Source organism: Magnolia sinica, chromosome 5 (assembly GCF_029962835.1).
Source record: "Magnolia sinica isolate HGM2019 chromosome 5, MsV1, whole genome shotgun sequence".
Taxonomy (NCBI): Eukaryota; Viridiplantae; Streptophyta; class Magnoliopsida; order Magnoliales; family Magnoliaceae; genus Magnolia; species Magnolia sinica.
Window position 1 is genome coordinate 811195 of NC_080577.1, and position 26066 is coordinate 837260.

The 26066-nt window shown below is 41.0% G+C and overlaps 2 protein-coding genes across 4 annotated transcripts in view; both read left to right on the forward strand.

Annotated features, from left to right (window-relative positions):
* Positions 1-19236: 19236 nt before the first annotated feature.
* Positions 19237-20273, forward strand: LOC131245046 (exocyst complex component SEC5B-like). Its single transcript, XM_058244230.1, has one exon. The coding sequence runs from the start codon at positions 19249-19251 to the stop codon at positions 19804-19806; it is 558 nt and encodes a 185-aa protein (XP_058100213.1). The 5' UTR covers positions 19237-19248; the 3' UTR covers positions 19807-20273.
* A 2018-nt stretch (positions 20274-22291) lies between these two features.
* The window catches only part of LOC131245044 (exocyst complex component SEC5B-like), a 132135-nt gene continuing 128360 nt past the window's right edge, over positions 22292-26066 (forward strand). For all 3 annotated transcript variants that reach the window (XM_058244223.1, XM_058244224.1, XM_058244225.1), the window contains exons 1-2: positions 22292-22662; positions 24913-25061. In XM_058244223.1, coding sequence (XP_058100206.1) covers positions 22330-22662; positions 24913-25061 — 482 coding nt within the window. In that variant the 5' untranslated portion in view covers positions 22292-22329. The remainder of the gene's footprint in view (positions 22663-24912; positions 25062-26066) is intronic.

Genomic DNA, 26066 nt, shown 5'->3' on the forward strand with positions numbered 1-26066 from the left:
CACGAACCACATACTTATCGTGAGGCTAGTACTAATCCTCTTTGGCAAAAAGTTATGCCTGATGAACTGATGCTCTTACCAAAACTCATACTTGGGACCTGGTGGATTTACCTTCTGAAAAGTCTGTAGTTGGTTGTAAGTGGGTTTACAAAATCAAGACTCGGGCAGATGGATCAATGGAACGATACAAAGCTCGCCTTATTGCGAAGGGTTTCTCTCAGGAGTATAGTAATGACTATGAGGAGACTTTGGCTCATGTTGCTCAACTTACCTCTGTTAGATCTTTGCTTGCATTAGCTGCTGTGCGTCATTGGCAACTTTTTCAGATGGATGTCAAAAATGCCTTCTTGAATGACGATCTTGTTGAGGAAGTCTATATGCATCCTCCACCTGGCTATGATCATCCTCCTCACAAAGTCTGTTGTCTTCATCGTGCTCTTTATGGTCTTAAACAGGCTCCTCGAGCCTGGTTTGCCAAATTTAGTTTTGTTGTTGCTCAATAGGGCTTTGTCCCTAGTGCATTTGACTCTGCACTGTTTCTGCGGACTACTGGTGCTGGTACTATTCTTATCCTTCTTTCTGTTGATGACATGATCATTATAGGGAATGATTTCTCTGGTATTCGAGATCTTCAACACTTTCTAAGTCAGAATTTTGAGATGAAGGACTTAGGGCAGCTTAACTACTTCCTTGGTCCTGAGGTGACTTCCGGTTCAGATGGTTATTATCTATCTCAGGCTAAGTATGCTTCTGACTTGCTTTCCAAAGCAGACTTGACTAACAGCAAAACGTGCATTTCTCCTCTTAAATATAATGTTAAGCTTCTCGCTACTGACAGTGAATTTCTTCCAGATGCTACTCTGTATAGGCAATTGGTCGGTAGTCTCATCTACCTCACAGTTACTCACCGAGACATTTCCTACGCTGTTCACTTGGTTAGCCAGTTTATGAGTGCACCACGCTCTAATCACTATGCTGTTGTTCTTCGTATCTTGCGCTATGTCAAGGGGATTTTGTTTCATGGTCTTCACTTTTCATCGCACTCATCTCTGGAACTCCGCTCTTATTCTGATGCTGACTGGGCCGGTGATCCTACCGATCGTCACTCCACTACGGGTTATTGTTTCTTACTCGATACTTTTCTCATTTCTTGGCACAGTAAGAAACAGACTGTTGTTACCTAATCCAGTACTGAGGCTGAGTACTGTGCACTTGCTGATACTACAGCTAAACTTTTGTGGCTACAATAGCTTTTAATAGGCATGGGTGTTTCTCAGTCGACTAGTTCCCCTCTTTATTGTGATAATCGAAGCGCCATTCAGATTACTCACAATGATGTTTTTCATGAGTGGACCAAGCATATCGAGATTGAATGTCACTTCATTCGGCACCACCTCCAGTAGGGTACACTACATCTTCAATCCATCTCCTCCGAGGATCAACTTGCCGATATTTTCACGAAGTCTCATCCTCCTAGTCGACTTCGTGATCTTGTTTCCAAACTCAAGTTGACTTCATCATCTCGAGTTTGAGGGGGGATGTTAGAATATTGTATAATCTTGTTACCATACTTTGTGTGATCTTGTTATATTAGATTATAAATCTCCAGTTATGTAATATTCTCTCTAGCTGTGTAATATCCTACATTTAGCACCTAGGATTTTTCTTACAACTATGCATATTTAATATCAATAGGTTGTAATCATACTATAAAGAGGGTGTTCTTCCTTCAATACAATACACATTGAAATACATAACTTCTACAACAATCTCTCTCTTTCTCTTTATTTCTTCAAAGTTGATATTTGTATTTTTCTCATTAGCTAGGTATATGTGACCTTAGAAACAAGTTGGATGGTGGATAAACATCACAGTAGGCCCTAATAAGGTTTCAACCGTGGGTGCTACGGTTGCTTCTTGTGGTGTGTTCTACTTGAGCTTTGGAGCTACCTCATCTTTTGGGTCGCGGATTGCGTCCTAACCTCACCCGTCTCTAGCCCCGAACAGGCAATTCTGTGGGTGAACCCACCATGATATATTTGTTTATCCATGTGGTCCATTCCTTTTCTGGGATCATCTTTGGCATTTAATGCAACTTGCATTTAATATTTTGTGCATTTAATGCAATCCAAGCTTATTATTTGGAGTGGTCCACTTGAGTGTTGGATCTACCTCGTTTTTGTGCACAAACCCTAAATTGATTTGAGAGAAGGGATGGACGGCATGAATAAATAGATACATCACAGTGGGCTCACCCATAGAACTGCCAGTTCAGAGCTAGTGACGTGGGGTTAGGACGCAATCCCCCTCCTATTTTTGGGCTCATACAATAAAATGATATAGTAAAATGGATAGATGGGAGGGATAAATGGGTACATCACAATTGGCCCCATAAAAGCCCTTACACAAAACTTGTGGCAGGGAACGGACACAATCTACTTTGAGTACATATTAGTATTATCCTCATCTTTAATAGCAGCTTGCTGTCTAGTCAAATCTAGCTCTATTTTGCAGTCCTGAGTTCAGTAAGTATGTGCTAAGCTCAGCATTGATGATGGGCAATATATAATTCGAGTTATGCTTTGCATGACCCATTTCTAACAACGGCACATGTTCCAATCAAATTCTAATGCATTAGGACGGTGAGACTATCACCTTATGGTGTGGTCCACCGGATGAATATTCTGATCTTGAACAAACTCAGATCGTTGGATGCCTTGGACTGCTCGTGTTCCAATAATCCCTTGATATAACCAACCTATTCCCTAGCCACTTGATAGCTGTCAATAGATTTTTAGCCATTGAAACATATTTGAAGGTCGTCGAAGGCATCATCCCTATCATCCAATTCGATGGTCTAGATCAATCGAGACCAGGCCATCCATTCGGGCCAAGCTAAATGATCAGTCGTCGAGCTCGGACCATGCAATGTGGTCCATTAACTAAATGGATGGAGCTTGGATTGAACCCTAACCGACCCAGCTCACATAAACAGGCTATCTACAGGCTAGCCCAATGGCCCAGCCCAATACTTAATCAGACCGAGCCGTGGATATATCTGACCCCATATTTAAGTCTAAAACCTGAGCTGGGTCATTGATGGATTGAGTCAGGTTGGTCGAGCTCAATTGAATTAAAATTAAGTAGGTCAGGTCTGGTAAGGCTTGGGCTTGATGAATTTTAGGTGGGTTGGTGACACAGGGAGGGACGTGATGAGGTCGATCATTGTCTTCCTCAAGGATAACTACTTTTAATCTACGAGCTCTCTGATTCCTCGTATTGTTTCCTTGAATCCATAAGGGATAAAATAGTAATAATTTCTAATAAATTTAAAAATAAATTGATTGATGATAAAAACAAAATTAAAATCCTTAAAATAATGAGTTCAAGCCTAAGATGTAGTTTTAGACTCAAAACTCCCTAAAAACATTACTTGCTATAAATAGTAAACTTACCATTCATAACAGTTATGATTCCAACTAGACTTCATAATTTTCGGCAAAAAATAAAGTAAGTGTCCAATTTGGGCTAACCACTTGGGCATGACTCGTAAAACTCAAAGGATCAAAAGTTATGATCGAATTAAAACATCCTATTTATAATAAAAATGAAAATAAAATGGCTTTTGATTGGCGATCCAATGAAATCTCGCAACTCGGGGTAGCTAAAGTAGCTTCTCCCACCCCAAAATCATATATGATATGTCGAAAAACTCATTCTGATTTACGAGATATGACTATTTGAAGGTTCCAACAGTGATGATCACTTCTGCCTCTGATTGACCCTTCTCTGGTCCATCTTGGCCATGAAAGTGTCTACGACCGGCTCTACATCAGTTGGGTTAGGTCATAAGGTAATGGGTAGCATGCCAGGTTCGAGTTTAGAATTCTTAGCCTGTTTGACGGGTCAAGCTCAGGCTAACCCAACTTTACCCAAAACCAACCCGTTGCCGCCCTAGTCGAGGCTGTCAATGGGCAGGGCTGGTAAGCTTGGCCCAACTCGGCCTGGCCCATTTGAGGTTTTAAGGGCATTCCTGTCTATATCATGAGTGGTTGGGTGCACCTAAGAACAGTCCAGATCTTGCACAGAAGAGGCTGGCTGGGCTTGAACTCTGGCCTCTCGGGCCATCACAATCTGATATTGGGCCTTCTTGTTTCAGCCTGATCAGCCCGGGCCAGGTTGGGCATGGATATTACTTTGTGGGCCAGGTCTTGGACAGACATCGACGGACCTAATAAGCTCCAAGAAAGTGACTAGAAGAGTTCAGCGTATCGAATGACCCCATTGGTTTTCTAAACAAAGCACTTCATATACACACCACCACCATATGTGCAAGTAGAGCACTGGGGAATGAGATCCAAGCCGTCCATATGTAGATCATGGATGGCTAGTCGCCTATCTAGCCGGGCAGCTGGACCTAAATACAGGTATTTTGCTCATTAGTTCAACATAAGCATGTCCTGGCCCAGATCAGCATGGCCGATTTTCTTCTCAAACCACTGTGGAACCTTTCCATAATAAGGGTGGCAATGAATTGGGTTTGGACGGGTCAGGGACAATCCAAGCCCAACCCGCTCACCAGAGGACCCAAGAGCTGTAGACCAAATTCCAACGACGACCCATTAGCCTCCGACCCGACCAAACCCACTTAAAAGTCAGCAAGCCCGAGCCTACCTGACTTGACCCAGTGAATTGTAAATTAGTAGAGCTTGACTAAATATTCTAGCTCAAGTTTAAGAATGGAACACATGAAGGGTATGGTTATGCACCACCTAGCCAAGTCAATGGATTCATAGATAAAATAAATCATCTATATTGTTGACGCACAAATCTGATTAGCCCTCACAAGACCTCCAGATACCTGCAATACAAAGATGGCAAATGAGACCCTAGATATGGTAGGGGGACCCTTCAATGCTTAAGTCAGAACTTTAGGGAATTTAGGTTAGATAGATTTTATGGTAACTAGTGTGTACCTTTAACTGTAGGCGGGGCCTCTATTTATAGGCCTAGAGTCAGTTACATGGATGGAAATGCTCCTTGAATAATAGGCATGCATTGCTGCCATTTTCCGAGATCCTTGGTGATAAGGTTGAGTAGTCAAGACCTGAAATCGATGACCGAGGCCGACCATCCGGGCCAACATCAGGATGACCTTCCTGAATTAGGTGCTTTGCAGGTCGTGGTCAGGTTCCCTTCCGATCTGTAGAACGGTTTAATTTACGTTCAGAGAACAAGTCCTTGTAAATATGTCGGATTCTCATCTTGAGGTCAGGTTGTCGAACTGTACCCAAAGGCTGTGCCCGCGCATTAGAGCGGGGCTGCTTTCCTTAGGTACTATTGTATTCTATCATATTGTTTATCTAGTCAGTTCATTTTCACCCATGACAAATACATTATTTATCCGGTCATTTTCACCCATGACAAATACTTTTCTATTTTATATGTTGTTTAGTGTTTTGTGTCAGTTCAGGTCATGGATAGCCCATTCATCAAATTGGAAGATCCTTCTCGCTTATGTTTGGACTTTTATTGGTTGAATGTCAACTGTGTGGTTTTTTCTCTCTTGAACTTATTTGCCGAACAGCTATTGAATGCTTACGGTTCTTCCTAAATGGGTATTTTCCGCGTATGAGCCATCCATAGTGGGGCCCATGTGGTGAACTGTTCGGATCGTTGAACTGCAGGGCCCAGTTGCATTGCCAACTGAAGAGCCGAACGGTCTTGTGCAACCTCGCGGCCGCATGAATGATACTGGCTCCAACAGGATCCTCCACATCTCATTTCTGAGAACTGGGGCCCATGGTTCGGTGATCCAAACCATTGGTTTATCGTATCCACCCCAGATAAACCCCATCATATGGCTACTCTTATGCCGTGTATAATTTGAATCCACAATTGGTAGCATTCTACATTGCCTATTGTTTATACACGTGCGGCCAAGGATTGAAAGTGCCTGATTTTGAACCAACTCATGCGCACACGTTGAAAAACTGGATGAACGGCTTGGATGTCACATGCACATCCCCGGTTGGAATGTGTGGCTGCATGTGGAGGGAGGGCTTAAAAAAGCGGGAGCGGATTGGATACTGAACACTTCAGGATATTGAACACTTCAGTAGCAAAAACGCTACTGAAGTGACGTGGTGAAATGCAATTGGTTGAATACTACCAGCATGTTACCACATAGTTAGGAAGCGGATTGCGTACTGAGTAACTCAGTACCCTTAGCGTACTGAGTAAACTCCGTGGGACCCACCTTAATTCATGCATTTTATTCAACCCGTTCATCCATTTTACCAGATAATTTTAGGGCTTTAGCCCAAAGATAAAGCCTATAAAAAAGATCGAGTGGACCACACCAACGTAAACAGTATGAATTGAACTTCTACCGTTGAAAAGTTCTTAGCGGCCGCATAAGTTTTAGATCAAGCTGATATTTGTTTTTTCTTCCCTTCATCCATTTCTATTTGATCTTATTAATATGTTGGATGAAAAATAAACATTACTGTGTGCCTCAGAAAGGTTTCAACGGTGGAAACCAATACTTCCACTGTTTCATGTGATATGGTCCAGTTGAGGTGTGGATATACTTCAATTTTTATCTCAACGCCTAAATTGATTTCTAAAAACGGATGGACGGCGTGGATAAACCACACGCATTCACGGTGGGCCCAACAAAGTTTACTCAGTACGATAAGAGCGTACTGAGTAACACAGTACACAATCCGATTTCTCATAATTAATGCTCACATTTTTCTCCATTTGCCAGTGCACGCACTCGACCGCATGATGGGAAACTTTAGTTTCAAGTCATTTTCTTCGGAAGCGGATTGTGTACTGAGTAACTAAGTACGGTAAGCGTACTGAGTAAACTCCGTTGGCCCCAGGGTCATTCATGCATTATATCCACTCCGTCCATCTCTTTTAACACATAAATTTAGGGTTTTATTTAAAAAATGGAGTATGTCCAAACCTCAAATGGACCACACAACCGGAAACAGTGTGAATTGAACATCTGCCGTTGAAATATTCTTGAGGACAACAGAAGTTTTAGTCAAGCTGATATTTGTGTTTTCCCTTGATCCATGCCTTTATGATATTATGAACAGGTTGGATGACAAATAAACATCACTCGGGGCCTTAGAAAGTTTTCAATGGTTGAAATCAATACTTCCACTTTTTCCAGTGGTATGGTCCACTTATGGTTTTTATATGCATCGATTTTGGGGTGAACTGATAAAATGATCTGGAAAGACGAATGGACGGCGTGGATAAACCACATGCATTCGAGGTGAGCCCGACTGAGTTTACTCAGTACGATAAGAGCGTACTGAGTAACTCAGTACGCAATCCGATTCCATTTTCTTCCTCTGCTCCCCTGCTGACGTGACATCACCACTTCCATCTGGGCCACCATGATGTATGTATTGTATCCACACCGTCCATCCATTTCGTGATATCATTTTAGGAAATAATCCAAAGAGTGAGAAAGAACCATATTTCAAGTGCACCCCACTGTAGAAAACAATGGAGATTGAACGCCTACCATTAAAACCCCTCTAGGCCACATAAGCTTTCGATCAAGTTAATATTTATGCTTTACCTTATTCCATGTCTTTTTCAACTTATAAAAAGGTTAAATCTCAAATAAACATCATGGTTGTCTCCAGGAAGGTTTTAACGGTGGATGTCACAGTAACGTCTCGGAAAAATTCGTACAAGGACCCAAGTACCACCTCAAGCAGAAATCACCCAGGACCAAAACCTTTAGAAATTAGGTTAATATTAATAAGTGCAAAACTAGACTACTTGTGAAATTAGCACTAATCCACTTTAAATATGATCTGCAAGACCCAAACCGTGCAGTATCATTGACGTTACATTACCCTGAAATCTAAAATCCATCATTAAACCCGGTTGCTCTCGGGAGTACACCGAAACTCCGTATCGGACCTGTACCGCACGTCGAAAGTCTGATGACCGCAAAACTATACAGTTACGACCGCATTACTGGACTTGACAACCCCCTTGGAAATCAAGTCTTAATTGTGTCTAGAAATGCACAACTTGAGCCCAGAGCAAAGTGTGTAAGAAACGTGAATATCTTTAGAAATGAAATTCGAATTTAAATAATATGAGTTGTGTCACTTGCAGGCCAAATATAAGGATTCAGACCGTCAGAATCTGACCTAAATACACCCTCGGATAAGGAAAAATGTCCCATACATGGTCATGTACTCGTGGCTCTGATCGAGTGATCGTGACCGTTGAACTGAAACTGGTCCGCCACGGTCGATCTGCAAACCCGATCGAAGCGAAAACTCAGCCTGACCTGGATCCAATGTCAGGGAGGTTAAGTCCGACCGCACGTGGAAAAGGGACCACCAGAAGTGCTTTGATAGGCAGAAACAGACACCCTTTGGATATAACTTAAGTATATCTTGGCCCTGAGGCCATTTCCATCAGTTCTGGGCCTATATAAGGGCCTTAAACCCTCTCTCTAATATTTCAAACGAATTTTTAAACCCTAAAGAAGAGAGAAGAGAAAAAAGAAAGGAAAATGAGAGAAAGTGAGAGTGAGAGTTGGAGATTTCATCCTGGGATTCGATCATGTTGCTCCATGCACTTAGTCACCCTATCTGTATCACTATATGGGCGATTCTTAATCCGTTATTAGGTAAGAAAACCTAACCCTAACCTGTTTTAAGGTTTCCAACTATTGTAATAGATGAAATAGTTAACTCATTCCCTGATATAGGTTGTTGTGGTGCCGTAGACACAGACTCAGTATACAAACTGAGTTCGATACGCGTTTACCGGCGTAAGGTGCGGACTATAAATGTTTAGGTTATGGTTTTTAAAGCTTTCAATGTCAGTTAATGATTTATGACTGACTTGAAATTCTATCACATGCTTAGATACGATGTTTCCCACACTTTACATATATATATATGACCTATGTTGAATATAGTGTATTCCTTGTATTTGTTGATATGACTAAATTAATATGTAATTATGATTAGTACTTATTATGATGGATGTTTAGTAACACATGATCGTTGTATGTGTTACAACTCCTGTGTGAAAGGATTTGCTATAATATATGTTTTAAGTAAATTAATCTATGCATGTGATATGTGTAATATAAGTGTTTGATAAAATGCTTGTATGAGGAAATGCTTGTTTAAATGTTTGAAATGAGAGTGTTGAGTTAGGATTTTCAATCCCCTTTTCTATAACAATAGCTTCCTTTATGTAACCTATCTTCCTACTATGTGATTTATGGAAGTAATGTCTAGGTAAGATAACATGTGTACTATGTGTTTCATGAAATGCTTAAGTGCTTAAATGGTTGAACAGCGGTGTAATGTTGCTATACATATCATATGTGATATATAAATTGCAACTGAGTGTGATTGAAACTATGACTTAATCCAGGCAATCGGTATCAGATCTCGATTAGGTGGTTGAGGTTGTTTTTGCCACACAAAAAGCGTTCGATGAACCTGAGTCATACTTTGGTTGTCGGCGGTGGTTTGTTCACTCCCCAGGTATAGGGTTGTGATGTAGTAATAAACTCGGTGAGACCGAGGTCGAATCCCAAGGGACTGAAACTTGTACGTTATCTGAAACTAGATAGAAATAGAACTAGCTTAAGATGAAATCTAAATCCAATATAAAGTGATGAATAATGGTGAGAGATTAATCTAAAACTTAAGAGAAATCAGAGATAGGAAACTAGGGATTCAGAGGATCCACTTGTAGAGATCAGAGAGATCTTATGCCTGCATCATGAAAATTAAACTGAACTTACTTGATCTAGTTTTCATGAGATGAAAGGTATATGAATTAGAATGGATTCCATCACCAAACCCTGCCCAGGAGACAAAGTAAATAACAGAATTAAACTAATTAAAAACCAATCAACATGATATGAGGGTTAGGAAGGGAACCGACATCTAACCATGCCCAGGAGACGATGGCCAACAACAGGGCTTCCTGACGTCAAAATCAGAATAAGGAAAAGGAACACGCTCAAAGTCATTGCAAACCCATTGTAATTTCAGTCACAACAGACCATTAAAGACTAAAAACATTACCTTAATAATCAAACTAAAATCAAATTCGGTTCATAACTTTAAATTAAATTAAAAGCATAAAATACAGGACCCATCTCGCTACAAGCTTCACCTCTTAGCCCTAGCTAAGAGGTTTAGCCCAACATAATTTTGATTAACTAAATCTCAAAAGAAAAGAAAAGGAAAAAACAAAAACAAAAAAAACAAACTTTGTCCTGTGCTTCACATCCAAGCTCCCAGCTCTCTCTAACTCTCTCTTTTCTTCTCCTTTTTATAAGTGTTGCAATCCGTCGCTGGAGTTGGTGGAGAGTCTGTGCGTAAAGCAGTCGGTGGAATGCACAGCAACCGACTTTGAAGCGCACCACAAATATTCATTGTGTAATTCTATTTACGCAGCTCAAAAACCATGCCAAAACAGCACCATTTTCCTTGATATCCTTCAAAAAACACAACGTTCGGGGGGGAGTTTTTGGATGAGATACACATTGGACGGTTTGGATTATTAATCCGACCATGATCGGGATCACAGAACCGGCCCACAGTGGCCGTCTTTCACGGACGCAGGCTCTGTACGTGAGCCGACGCTGAACTCTCGGTGGGGCCCACTTAAGATGACTTTTGGAAAATCCACTCCGTCCACCAGATTCCTCTCAGAATTTTGGTTGAGAATGGTCCATTTGGACTTACATTCACGTGGCCCATGGGATATTTTACACCACCGTCCAACCTGCGTTTGAACACCCGAGAACCCATACTCGCTCCCTTTTGAAATTCTGTCACCTAGTTCTTAGTGAAGATAAACCACGTGAGTCACATGGACGGTCTGGATCAGTGATCAGACTGATGGGCAGGGCCCACTGTAAAAACCCAGTGGATGGCACGTCCGTCACTGAACGTTTCGCACGGCTCTATTTGGAAAGTTTGCAAAAAATGGGTGGAGCCCACTTCTGATGGTATTTTCGAAGATCTACTCCGCTCATCATTTTCTTAATAAAGTATAAGCCTATGGGTCAAAGTATGAAGTAGATTTAAACTCTAGATGGGCCACACAATCAACCAGTGATGAGTCGATACCGAACGCTTGAAGCAAACCTCTAGCTTACGTGCATGCATGCATATGGATTTCGTTATATTTACAGAATTGCCATTCTGCCTTCTAGAAACGTCCGTCGTTTGTTCCTTCCTACTGCACCATCCAAAAGAAGTGAAATTTGGTAAATATAAACCGTTTTTCGTGCTCTTTCCATCAGTTCAGTTTGGGTCTAGATCTCCCAAGGATGTCCGAGATGCTTTCTTAATGGTTATTGTCCTCTAATCTCTCTGTTAGGCCACTTTTACGAGGATCTAATTGCTGAAATTTGACGTGTACGGTTAATTTATGGTCCTCAGGCCATGTATGAAGTTTCGAGCCGAGTGGATGGTGGAAACCCTGTGATCTTGCATTCTGACTAACTTTAAGGCTACTTAAGCTTCAGTTTCTCAATTTTCTCGGATCTCTGGTGTGTATATCCATCGATCTCGGTCCCCTAGATCCATTCCTTGCTCTGGTGACTTCGGAGCGTTAAATCCATGCTTTTAATACTTTTTTTCAATCAAAGCTCCTTATTACATCCTGCAACAAAAACACGATTAAATTATAATATTAGGCATTATCGTGTACGTAAAATCAGGCAGTAATCGGGGTCTAATATGCAATATTCGACTCTCAACATGGTTAAGCCATACGGAGTGCTTACGTACTTCATGTCGATCAGCTTAAGGTGTGTTCGTACTAGTCGAGCTCGTCAAGTAACCCAATTGACCTGATGTATGTTCACCATGTATGGACACTACTACTTGAATCTAAGGTACCAAATTCACCAATGAAAACCCCTTTAACCTTGGTACCTCGATCCACTAAGACGCATGGGCCGGGCATGGTGGTATGGGACACTGTGGTCGAGCTGTCGGCCTACGCTGGGGTGACGAGTCTCCCCGTAGTGTCCAGTGGGCAACACAGCCTCATGAGCCGAATACGGTGGGTATGAGACATTGTATTCGAGCTGTCGGCCTACACCGATAAGGTGACGAGCCCTTTGTAGTGACCTCGAGTGTATGCTAAGACTGCGTAGAGGCGACGGGCCCTTACGTAGCAACAAGAGTACATACTAGGCCTGTACTGATAAGGTGACGAGCCCTTTGCAGTGACCTAGATCCGTAACATTGTATGAGATTTACTAGGACTAACAACCCTAAAATGGATCATCGTTTGGGAATTGATATAAGGGAGGTACCTTAGCTTCTCAATCCTGCTGTATGAAAATGATTAATAAGAACTTGGTAATCACGCTCATGCACCGCACTACATGTGTCGTTTGACGTTGAGTAGAGAGCACGACGAAGTGACTGACATGCGTGACCGTTAGATGAAGATCGCAGAAGGAGTGCAGGCGAGGGCATGCATCATTTATACATACCATTCTTGCATTAATTAGAGTACTTAAGGATGTTTGATTGTATTATTTTATCATTACTGCTTGACTGAATTGAGAACATGTTAACCTTTGCTTTATTGTTCCACTGGGTTGATCACTTACTCCCACGTTACGGGACGGTGTTTTAAACAATAACCAGACTCTGTCTTAGTTGCAGATGGAGACCCGACTGATGAGATAGAGACGGACTTCGCAGACGATGAGGATGCTTTATTATATATGCAGTATTCAGGCGGATTTATATAGACCGCTCTAATCGACGGGGCTTATAGGTCATACTTGTGGACGATCACATTTTTTTTTGGAAATTTATATTTTAAAACAATACTTGTAATTATTGACCTAATAACGCATACATACTTTGAGGACCTATACTGGTTTATAGAGTTATACATATTTATTTCAGTCTTCCGCTTGTGTTCTGCAATTGTCCCTGGATTATGATTTGCTGTTTTGGTTTAATCTCATTCATGTTTTATACACTGATACAGACAACATACACCCCATCATTAGATATGTTGCATAAGTGATGTGTTGAAACTCGGGAGTTGGGTTTCTACTCAACCCTTGATTTTCAAGGCGTTACAGTCACCTCCCACAGTTTTCTGTGGTGGGGTCTACTTATACGTTAGATTTGCCTAATTCTTTTGCTTACTCTCCAAAATGATTTCTTCAAATGGATGGATGGTGTGGATACAACACATTACATCACGGTAGGCCCAAAGAACTTGGTAACGGTACATCCGTCTGGTTCAGCAGCCGACCCACTTCCGTTTCCAATCCTCTACCAATTGCGGCCAAAGCCATCCGCATGAACTTCCTTCCACGGCAAGCTAGGTGGGGCACACAATGATATTTGTGAGAATTCCACTTTGTCCATCATTTTTTCCATATCATCTGGTAATGTAGGCTAAAAAATGAGGCAAATCTAAAACTCATGTGGGCCTTACAGTTTGAAAACAGTAAGTGGGGGAATTCCTGTGGTTGAAAATTTCCTAGGTCCACCATGATGTATATATGTCATCCACGTGGTTCATGAGGCCATTCTCACTGGGATTAACTGAAATTATAAGAACATTAACATAATTCAAAGCTTCTGTGGCCACTTGAATATTTCAATGGCGAAAGCTTAATCCTCACTTTTTCCTATCTTGTGGCCCACTAGAAGTTTGGATCAATATCATTGCTTGGTCTACGTTGTAACATAATCTAGAAAAACTGATGGCCCGGATAGATTTATCAAAAACATTACGGTGGGTGTCACTTAGACATGTTATTACTTTTAATACTCATGTGAATGCATTTTTGTAATTTGCAGCGTATGGGACTTTTAATTCTTTAAATTAAATAGAATTGGGACGCCGGTTGGTTACTAAACCAGACGGTAAACTATTCCTGCTACTCATGCCACGTCACCACGTTCTTTGGGCCCACTGTGATATATGTGATGTATCCACACTATCCATTCACTTGGAGAGATCATTTTAGGGAGTGAGCAAAAGAATTAGGCAAATCCAAAGTTCAAGTGAACCCCACCATAGAAAATATTAGGAGGTGACGGCTACCGTTGAAACCTTCCCGGGCGATCATGATGTTTATTTGAGATCCAACCTTTTTATAAGTTAAAGAGGACATGGAATAAGGTAAATCATAAATATTAGCTTGATCGAAAGCTTCGATGGTACAAAGAAGTTTTAATGGTAAGCATTCAATTTCTATTGTTTTCTACGGTGGGGTGCACTTGAAAGTTGGATCTTTCTCACTCTTCCCATTATGCTTTAAAATCATACCATGAAATGGATGGACGGTGTGGATACGTTACATAGATCATGGTGGTGCCCATGAATGTAGTGATGTCATTTCATAAGGGGGAGCGAAGAAAAGAAATGAGTTGAAAACAATCGTTTACCCCTAATTTAATCGAGCGCGTGCACCGGCAAACGGAGAGACGTCTGACGGAACTTCAGAGGAAAGAGCATTAATTGTGAGGGAACAAGCTTATGACATTTAACCAATTGAATTTCACCGCGTCACTGCAATAGCGTCTTGGCTACTGAAGCGTTCAGTATCCACTCCGCTCCTAAAAAAGCTCGCGAGGCAGAAAAGGGTCGGGCGTAGCGGTCATTCCAAGAAAACGTACCATGACCCAAGTATGCGGATTGCGTAATGGCAGCGCCAGTAGCGAGGTGGCTAATGCCAGTACTCTGTGGGCCCCGCATTATATATACATATACATGTGTGTTTTATCCAAGCCGTCCTTTTGCTTTTCCATATCATTATAGATCATGAGCCTAAAAATGAGGGAGATCCAAATTTCAAGTGGACCACACCACAATAAAACAGTGGAGATTGAATTACCACCGTTAAAAGCTTCCCACTTTTCACTGTAATGCTTATTCGTCATCGAACCTGTTCATCATACTTCGCACACCTGGATGAATAGAAAACACAAATACCAGCTTAATCCAAATCTTTTGTAGCGCTTAAGAAGTTTTTAACAGTGGGTGTTCAATCACTACTCTTTCTTGTTGTGTGGTCCGTATGAGATTTATATCTGCCTCTGTTTTTAGTGTCATGCAATAAAATAGTCTAGAAAAATAGATGAATGGCGTGGAGAGGACACATACATCATTATGGAGCCCACGGAGCACTGTCAGTAGCCACCTTGCTAGTGACGCTGTCCGCGTCCATGGCCAAAGGGAGTTCTATACTCTTCCCATACGTGCCAAATGGGACACGTGTGACACGTCGGGACAGTTCATCACGTGACTCCCACTATCCATGTTCCATGGCCTGAAAAAGAGCTCTTTTGGTTATTAGGTGGGCCGCAGGTATATTCGTCTATCCATGTTCCATGGCCTGAAAAAGAGCTCTTTTGGTTATTAGGTGGGCCGCAGGTATATTCGTCAAAAGTGCAATGTCGGTATACCAAGTTATTTCCGTACCAGATGATGGAACCATCCTTATTTCTTGTGCCATGGCACATGGGCTCTGGACCCACCAGATGAACCGACCGGATCTCATTCAAATGTGCCATATTTACAAAACTAGAGAATTATACAACTAGTGGGCCCTTCCACGGACGGCCCACAGCTGACATCACGGCAGAAGGATGATCGTGGCCATCAGTTTTCCTGTTGAATGACCCTTTCCACTTCCACTTTTGTATTGACTGAAGGCCCACCACCATTCCTACATAGAATTGTACGTTCGAGCGAGCGAGCAAAAATCAAGTTCTGTGGGGCCTGTCTGAAATCCACTCGGTCCATCCGTTGCAATATCTCGTGTTAGTACCTAATACAAATAATCAGGCCAATAAATATATCAGGTGGGCCACACTACTGGGAACAGTGGGGATGAGGCTGCGCACCACAGAAACCGTTTTAGATCTATCTTGTTGTTTATATTCCATGCAACCCGTTCATCCGGTGAGACCCACCAGGATTAAGTGACAGCCCAAAATTCAGCCTCATCTAAAACTCCTGTGGACCACAGCGAATAAATTTAGAGTTTATAAGCGTAATTTTACATTATTCTCTAGGTGAGGCCCACTTAAGTTTTGATCGAGCTTTATACGGTGAAAAAGATCTCTCACAGCTTCATACTTAAGTTGCACGCGCTTCCTTCTGCAGGCGCTGTATTGGATTCCCGTCCTCAACTCGACAGCTGCGTCACGGTTGCACACTTACCACAGACCGTTGATCAATTTCCTATCATCTTTTCTCCCATAGATGTGTGGCTCATCCATTATTACTAGACCGGCCTAATTTTACATATACTCCGTAGATCCGACCAGATGACTGGCCAGGATTTTGTACAAATGTGGTACGCTGACACGAGTGGCCATAGCACGACCATCCAGAAAGTACGGGGCCCATACGTGTGAAGACAACAATACCTGACGTTTTGCTTTTTCAGATGGTGACCCACGGCCTTAAAAAGTGGGAGAGATGGAAACGGATTGGCTACTCCCCCTGACACCATCTCCGTGGCTGGTGTTCGGTGCTCTGTGGGCCCCACCATGATGTATCTGTTTCATCCATTCCGTTCATCCATTTTTAAATATCATTTTATTATTTTCTGCCAAAAATTAGAGGGATATAAATCTCAGGTAGACCACACCACATGAAAACAATAGTAATTGGATACCAACCATTAAAATCCTATTATGGCCCACTATACCGTTTATTTGACATCTAATCTGTTGATTAGGTCATCCAGGCCCAGATGAAGAGAAAAAACAAATATCAGCTTGATCCAAAACTTTTATGGCCCCCGAAATGTTTTTAATGGTCGACCCTCATTCAACACTGATTCTTACAATGTGGTCCACTTGAGATTTTTATATAACTAATTTTTAGATTTATACTGTAAAATGATTTGTAAAAACAGATGAATGACATGGATGAAACACATATATCATGGTGTGGCCCACATAGCACCGACCACCAGCCATTGGCTGGTGTCAACGGGGATAGCCAATCCGTTCACGGGAAAGATGTGGTTTTGTCCGGGAAGGGATTGGCCACTCCCCTGACACCAACCATTAGCTGGTGGTCGGTGCTCTGTGGAGCCCACCATGATGTATGTGTGTCATCCATTCCGTTCATATATTTTTATATATCATTTTAGGATATTGTAGAAAAAATGAAATACACCTCAATCTCAAGTGGACCACATTACAGAAAACAATGTTGAATGAATTTTGACCATTAAAAACGTTTTGGGGCCATAAATGTTTTGGATCAAGCTGATATTTATGTTTTCCCTTCATCTGGGTCTTTATGACCAAATCAACAGATTGGATGTCAAATAAATAGTACAGTGGACATTAGGAGGATTTTAATTCTAAATATCCATTCATTATTTTTGTCCTATGGTGTGGCCCACCTAAAATTTATATCCTTATCATTTTTCGTATCAAGCTCTAAAATGATCTGTAAAAATGAATGAACTGAAAAGATGAAACACGTACATCATGGTGGAGCCCATAGAGCACTGACCACCAGCCACGGGGCTGGTGTCAGGGGGAGTAGCCAATCCTTTCCCGTTTTGTCCGGTCGGTGATCGAGTAACTGAGATGGACGGATGCGGATTTCCAGCAAAAGCCTTTCACAGGAAGTTCCTGCACTGAGAACTTAGGTGGGGCCCATTGTGATGTTTGTGAGAAATCATCCCCGTCCATCCATTTTGTGAGTTAATTTTAGGACATGTTGTCAAAAATGATCCGTATCCAAAGCTTGAGTGATATGTACTAAAGGAAAATGTGGTTAGAGAAATTCCTACCATCGAAACCTTCCTGGGTTCAACAGTGATAGTTAGATGCCATTCATACCGTTAATAAACTCATTCCTATTGAGATGAACTGAAAACAAAAATATTAGCATGAATTAAAACTTATGTGGCCCCACAAATATTTCAACTTTGGACATTTAATTATCACTTTTTTAGCTCACTTGCGCTTTGAATACGGTTCATTTTTGAAAATATCTTCTAAAATGAACTCACAAAACGGATGGATGGATAAGATTTCTCACAAACATCACAGTGGGCCCCACCTAATTTCCTAGCGCAGGAACTTCTTTCGCAGGAAATCCGCGTCCGAGATGGACGAAGACTCGTGGCAGTCCAAGAGAGCATCTTAGACACGTGTAAGCGGATTAGGTTAGCTAGGCTGGGGAATTTATCCTTCCTCGGTTGGCGAAATCCCCCTATGGGATCTGAAGATCCACTTCATTTGTTTCATTTGGACTTTTCCATTGTCTAATCCGGCCCCACCTTTCCTCCAGTAGGCCCCACTCGGGCAAGTTGCACTTTTTTCTATGGCGCAAGTGGCCTACCTGCTGTCGAGAGTCGACGTCGCCTCTAATGATATTGATATGCATCAACCACACTGACCACACAAACACCAGCATTCGGTATGTCGGGGACGCGGATTGCACGGTGACCTTGCATAGGTGGTAGCAGGACTTTGTGGGGCCCACTGTGATGTATGTGTTTTATCCATTCCATCCATCCGTTTTGATAACTATTTCTGGGCCAAGAACCCAAAATTGAAGCATATCCAAAGCTCTACTAGACCACACCATATCAAAATTTCTAGCTCTTTTAAATATTTGAGCCCAAAACTAAAGCAGATTTAAAGTTCAAGTGGACCACCCCACATGTGTAATAATGCCCACCGTTGAAACCTTATATAGGGCCCAGTATAATATTTATTTGCGACCAAACCTGTTCAAAAGGTCACATAGACGTGGACGAAGGGAAAACACAAATTTCAACTTGATTCAAAACTTCAACGGCCCTAGGAAATTTTTAATGGTGGGCGTTCAATCCCCATTGCGTGGTCCCTTTGAGCTTGGATTTTCCTCAGGCTATTATCTTAGAATGACCAGAAAAAATAAACGGACGGCGTGGATAAAACCCACACATCATGGTGGGCCCCATAGAACCCCTGCTTGGACCAAGTCCATCTGGGCGGGAGCAGGACGCAATCAGTTTCTTGAAAACAGTACCGAACCCCTGCTTGGACCAAGTCCATCTGGGCGGGAGCAGGACGCAATCAGTTTCTTGAAAACAGTACCGGAATGTAAATTGTATATAAGTAGGTAGGTTGTTTATAAAATTCTCCTTAAAAAACGCCCTCCTCTCTTCTTTCAAAACAACGACATCGGATCCGAGAGAAAGAGGAAATGTCGAGCGATAGTGAGGATGACGAGCTGTTGCAGAGGGCTCTGCGAGAGCAAGACCAAATTGCTGCGAAGCCACCACCTCCCCCCTTTCTCAACGACAGTAGGAAGAACAAGAAGCCTTCCCGCGGTGGGGCCGACGACGACGACGATTCTGATTTGGAGATTCTCAGCATCTCATCTGGTGACGAGGATCAGTCTTCCAAGGACAATGCAGCCAGGAACAATCGCGGTCGTGGGCCCGCCTCAAGGAAAGGTGGAGGTGGAGAGAGGGACGCTGATCGTGGTGCGACTGACGATGAGCCCAGTTGTTGGAAGCGGGTCGATGAGACTGAGGTATGCGCTTCTTATGAACGAAATTCAGCTGTCTGTTCTGTTTCATGTGCCTGGATGAAGATCAAGATGGTCTATTCGTCAGGTGGGCCTCATTTGCTGATCAAATGTAGAACGTTTCTTTGTTACACCCAGTGTTCGAAATATCGGTATCGCGCAATGTATTGCAACCTTGGGATACAGATACGTATTGGTTATCGCACGGGATATATCGTTTGTATCGCGTAATTTATTGCACTTTTTGGGAAACATGGGGAAACATTGGCAAAATGGTTGAATTTTTTTTATGAAACTTCAAGGATTATTTAAAAAGACTTTAATTCACACTTTTAAATAATAAAATCTCAAAAAAGAAGTGCACATAATAAATTTCCTTTGTATAAGGTCCTAAGTTATGTGTTATCTGATTGAACTAAGGTAAATATATTCAAATATGATGCATAACATTTTTAAATGTATAAAGATATATATGAAAACATAACCAATGCATTCAAAAGTAAAAGATATAGTGAAATTAGAAAACATACCTATCAATGATGTGTGTATTCAATATCCAACCCGGCCATCCGTTTTGCCATATCATTTTAAGACATTATCCAAAAAATGAAGTAGATCCAATAATCAAGGGGACCATACCATAAGAAACAATGGTGATTGACCATTAGTGTGCCACAAAAGTTTTGGATCAAGCTGATAATTGTTTTTTTTCCCATCATTCAAACTTATATGGACTACGCAAGTGAAGTGAAAATAGTTGGAATTGATGTTATTGTCCAAAACTTCTTGGAGCCACAAAAGGCTTTAATCAATTGATGCTGTTGTCAAAAACAATAGGGCCCACCTGGATGCATGCACGGCATATCCGTATTGTCCATTTGTTTTGCAACCTGATTTTAGAGGTTGACCTAAAAAACAAGGCAAATACAAATTTTAGGTAGATGTGGACCACTCCACATGAAATAGTGGTTATTGACCATTAAAAAATTTGTGGGCCACAAAATTTTTTGGATCAAGTTGATATTTGTTTTTTTCCTTTCATCCAAGCCTGTGTTAACTTATCAACAAGTTGGATGGTCTTGATTCAAATATTAAATTTTTTGGGGCTACAAAATTTTTGGATCAAGTTAATATTTATGTTTTCCCATCCAGGTTTGTCAAACATTATGAATGGATTAGATGACAAATAAACCTCACGGTGGGAAGCTTTAATAGTGGATACCATTGCAATCAAAGTTTCTTGTGGTGTGGTACACTTGAGCTTTACATCTGTCTCATTTTTGGGCTCATGCCATAAAATGACCTTTGAAAATGGATGGAACGGTGTAGATTGGCTGGTGTACCATGCACCGGCGACCTGACTGGTGTGGGTACGTGTCGTGCAAAGATGAGCGTTGACGCTCCAACGAGCTCGGGTTGTACAAACAGTTAAATGAGATCAAAGTTCCATGGCCCCCCAATAATTTATTTATTATATCCACACCGTTCATCCATTTGGAGAGATTATTTTAAATCATGAGCCCAAAAATGAGTCATATCCAAAGCTCAAGTAGACCACACCACAAATAGCAATGAGACCATGATTCTCACTATTAAAATATTTGTAGGGCCCACCATTACGTTTATTTTCCATCCAATCTGTTCATGAGGTCACAAAGACCTGGATGAAGAGGAAAAACAAATAACATATTGATCCAAAGCTTCTGTGACCCCCAAAAGGGTTTCAATGGTAGATGTTCAATCTCCCGCTGCCTTTTTCAGTGTGGTCCACTTGATCCTTGGATCTGTCTTATTTTTCGACTCAAGACTTACGACTAGTACTCCAAATGGACTAACAGTTTGGATATAACATATACCTCATGATGGGACCCACAACTTGGTGACGTAAACACATCATCTAAGTCTGTGGTGTGTGGTACACTAGCCCATCCGCTTCCCGTAAAAGGGGCTCGACGCCCTTTTTTTACGAAGCAGAGAGGGTTCGCCGGAACCCTAAACTCTCTCACAAATCTCTGATTTTTTCAGATTTTGCCAAGGAATTCTCCGGATTTCACGGAAGATTGGTCGGATTTCGCCCAAATCTCTCCCGATTTCCCGATTTCTCTAAATTTCGATGGATTTCGCCTCCCAAATCAGAGATTTTGTTTGTGCTGACCTAACGCTTCGATTCGAATGGCCCATCAAACACAGCTTCGATCAGGGATCTCCTCTACAAGTATCGAAATCTACCTGTTGAAAGTTTTTATTTTTTCTCTCTGCTTTTTATATATATATATATATATATATATATATATATATATATATATATATATATATATATATATATATATATATATATATATATATATATATATATCTCCAGATAACGATGTTGTCCCAAAATCCTGGAGTTGGCTATGTTAGCCCAGCTGTTGTTGTTACACCAAATTTATTGAAAAAATAAATAAAATCCCGATAAAATGATAGTATCGTTGATATCGAATGATATTTAGGACAATATTAAGCGATATCGAACTATATTTGGCGATATTATGCGATATATGGATCGATACAAAGTATTTTGTAAATTTTTTCTATTTTTTTAGTCTCTTCATAAGGATTTCGTATCGCTGGGCTGCGACACCGATAATATCGGCCGATAGTATCGATATTTCGAACTATATAAAGGAGGTAGGTTGTTTATAAAATTCTCCTTAGAAAACGCCCTCCTCTCTTCTTTCAAAACAACGACATCGGATCCGAGAGAAAGAGGAAATGTTGAGCGATAGTGAGGATGACGAGCTGTTGCAGAGGGTTCTGCAAGAGCAAGACCGAACTGCTGCGAAGCCACCACCTCCTCCCTTTCTCAACGACAGTAGGAAGAACAAGAAGCCTTCCCGCGGTGGGGCCGACGACGACGATGATTCTGATTTGGAGATCCTCAGCATCTCATCTAGTGACGAGGATCAGTCTTCCAAGGACAATGCAGCCAGGAACAATCGCGGTCGTAGGCCCACCTCAAGGAAAGGTGGAGGTGGAGAGAGGGACGCTGATCGTGGTGCGACTGACGATGAGCCCAGTTGTTGGAAGCGGGTCGATGAGACTGAGGTATGCGCTTCTTATGAACGAAATTCAGCTGTCCGTTCTGTTTCATGTGCCTGGATGAAGATCAAGATGGTCTATTTGTCAAGTGGGCCTCATTTGCTGATTGAATGTAGAACGTTTCTTTGTTACACCCACATATTTCTTTTTCCTCATATGCGTGCTGTCCGCCTGATTATTGCACCTGGCCGCATTCTTTGTGGGCCCCACCTAATGAATGGCCTTTGATCTCATGCATGCTGTCAGGTTTGCTGCTAATCACATATTCAGTCTCTCGTTGCCTTAATTGCCTTGTCTCTCCTCTTCTCTTTTGACTCTCTCTGTCTCTGTTTAAGTGTAGAAAATCATGATGCAGTTATCAAAGAGGAATGCTATTTCCGGATTCTTCATCCTCACACGCTATATGTTTGCATTTGGCACATGTGTGCATGATCAAGGACATTCATGGGGTTTCCATGATGGTGAAGGTTCTGTACCCCCACAAATCTGGCTGTTCCATTGGTCAGATGGGCTAGACATGAATGGAGAAATGGACGGTTTGAAAATGATAACCATCTACGTTCAACATGACTATGTTGCTCACCTGATGAATGGGGTTGTGGTTGGCACTTGAAGATTGGACATCTGGAATTAGCTTTCTGATGTACCATGGCTCCGGGCCTTTACGGTGATCAGGACTGTTTGTCTTGTGGGCCTCATTGTCGATGTTGCCGATGTAGGGTTATCCTAGTTGTTTGATTGTTCATCTGCCGAAGTATGGTTAGAAATATGGTAAGATGTCCTTATGCAATGGCCATAAATTAAGATGTCTAAAATTGCTGATGAGGAGATCTTTGGTCCATTCTGTTCCTTTGTTGGGGCCTGCTGATGAATGGTTTGGATTACACTTAGGTGGGCCGCACTTTTAAGAAATCTCTCTCCAAGATTCAAGATATCATTATGTACTGGCCATACTACTGTTAATTTTTTTTCCTTCCTTTTATTATAAGTTAAAAAATCTTTAAAAAAAAAAGGAGAAGAAGAAAAAAGAGTCATCAACTCATCATTGCCTTGTCCAAGCTATTTGGGGTTGGCTGTATGCATTTTTCCAGGCAAATGTTCGATGACTGGCAGCCCAACTGACACCAAGTCTCCCTTAATTGCTTGGGGTCAGCTGTACTGTTGCTACAAGGCAGATTTTCATGGCTAGAACAACCAAATACCTCAACTAGTATCTTAAGCATATTTTGTTTCCCAGAGGAAATAGTGGCAATGAAAGAATCAAATTTTGAGAACATCACCTACACTTGTGCACCGTATCCATGAACCATCGCATGGAAGTCAATTTCATTTCCCAACTCGGCACGCCCAAATGACTAAACTGAAAAATGGGAGCTCCATTTGTAGCCTTGGCTTCTCTTGAACCATAATGAGCAAAGACCTGTTCTTTTTTTTTTTTTTTGTTTTATAAATTGAAAAAGATCAACATATAACATGAATAGGAAACCCCATCTCTGTTGAGCCTAGAATAAAAATAATTGGCCTTTCTAGGAATGAGGTTAAAAGAAGCTTATAATGGAGAAGTTAGCTCACCAATCTCATTAACCATAAAGGACAGTTACCATGACTCCTTATTTTTCTGGGAAGACCAAGAGAACACTCCGTGAGTCTCCCTCTACTGTAGAAGGATCGTTGAATAAGTTTAACCTGATAAGCACAACTGACTGTTTTTACATGCAATTGGCAAAGACAACTAGTATGCACAACAAACACTCCATGGATGTTTGTTATGAGCAGTTACTGACAATAAGAATGTGCACTATGTTGTAGCCCACGTGAGGCCACTTGTAATGCCACAAAAGTGCCCAATCCATGCAGGGTATGCACATAAGGTAGGTAGATAGTGAAAGAAGAGAATAAGATATTCACCATTTGCATGATAGAAATTCTCTCTATAAACTAACTCGGAAGTTTTTTACTCAATAGTCAAACAGCCATTTGGCACCCGCTAAATATCTTTAGATGGCCAAATGACAACCATTGTTTCTCAATCTTTACACCTCAGATTCTATTTTGCATAACCTCTTGCCCAATAACGAGTGACACTGTTTCTCTTCTATTTTAGACATAACAATTGATCCTCTCTCTTGCTTGAAAGTTCTTTAAACATTAACCTCTTTTTTTGACTTATTTAAGTAGATAGTTACACTTTTATGATTTTATCTTGATTTATTGTTGATATTGTGAAAGTTCAGTTAATTATGTTTTCGTTAACAGCTTGGTCGCAGGGTACGTGAAATGCGAGAGACAAGAGTAGCACCAGTTGTCCTAAACTCTGACAAGAAGGGACCGCAGGGAAAAAAGGGGCTTTCCAACTTACAATCATTACCTCGAGGCATGGAATTCGTTGATCCACTAGGATTAGGGTACACTTCTCTATTATGGCTAATGTGTTCCCTATGCTTTTGCATGCATGTTGATGGTTAATGGTTTTCATGGTTAATGGTTTTCGTGATCACTTCCTATTACATTTTTATACAAAACTATTGGTGACATCTTTTAAATTTAGAGTCACTTGCATTTTTTTGCTTTGTGATGGTGACAATGTATATCATTTTCGATTTTCATGTTTTCTTCTTTTCTTCTTTGTTTTTCCTTTTTGTTGTTTGTTCAATCAGATGTCAGAAAGTTATATTACATGTAAGGTATAAAAAAACTTATAATGTGTAGATGTAGATTCTTGAGTAATTCGAGCATAAGACTTGAGTTTGTAGTTTGCTAGATTTTGACTTCTACATTATTTTCGTAATAGATTGGTGTCTTGTTAATTCTCTGCTTCTCATAGATGGGTCCTTTTGTATGTCTTTGAACAGAAGCATTTTTCTGACCATGAAGTACATCTTCGAAGAGTTTTTCCTTTTTTTTTTAAAAAAAAAAATTATAAATTTTAAAGTGTTTGTATGTTTTCAAACTTCATGCAATTGCTAAGGTTTGGATGCTTCATTTTATCCATCTAGGGCTTGTTTGGGAGCCTTAAAAGGCATTTTTGAAGAATCCATTTTCCATGAAAATTTCACTTTACTACTTTGGGAGATAAAGGTTACAAAGAATCCATTTCAAAGAAAATAGATTTTCTTGCAAAATTCATGAACTTTTTTAACTTCTCCACCCTCTTGTTTTCCTTTCTTAAAGCAAATTATTTCTTTCCCATTTTGTTCCTTCTACTGTCCTATGGTTAAGATCATTTGATCAAAGCGATTTATAAGAGGGATTGATTAAAGTGATTCATAAGAGGGATTAATTAAAGTGGTTATGATAATCAATATCGACTATTCTCCTAGCCATTGATTTGGTGGTTAGGAATTAGGATCAGCTAGTCAAAGTGACTTTTGAGAGGAATGGGCCACCACGCATGATGGACGGGATCAATA

What these genes read in the sequence shown, in the direction of transcription:
- LOC131245046 (XM_058244230.1), top strand. Translation starts at nt 19,249, where the DNA reads ATGTCGAGCGATAGTGAGGATGACGAGCTGTTGCAGAGGGCTCTGCGA.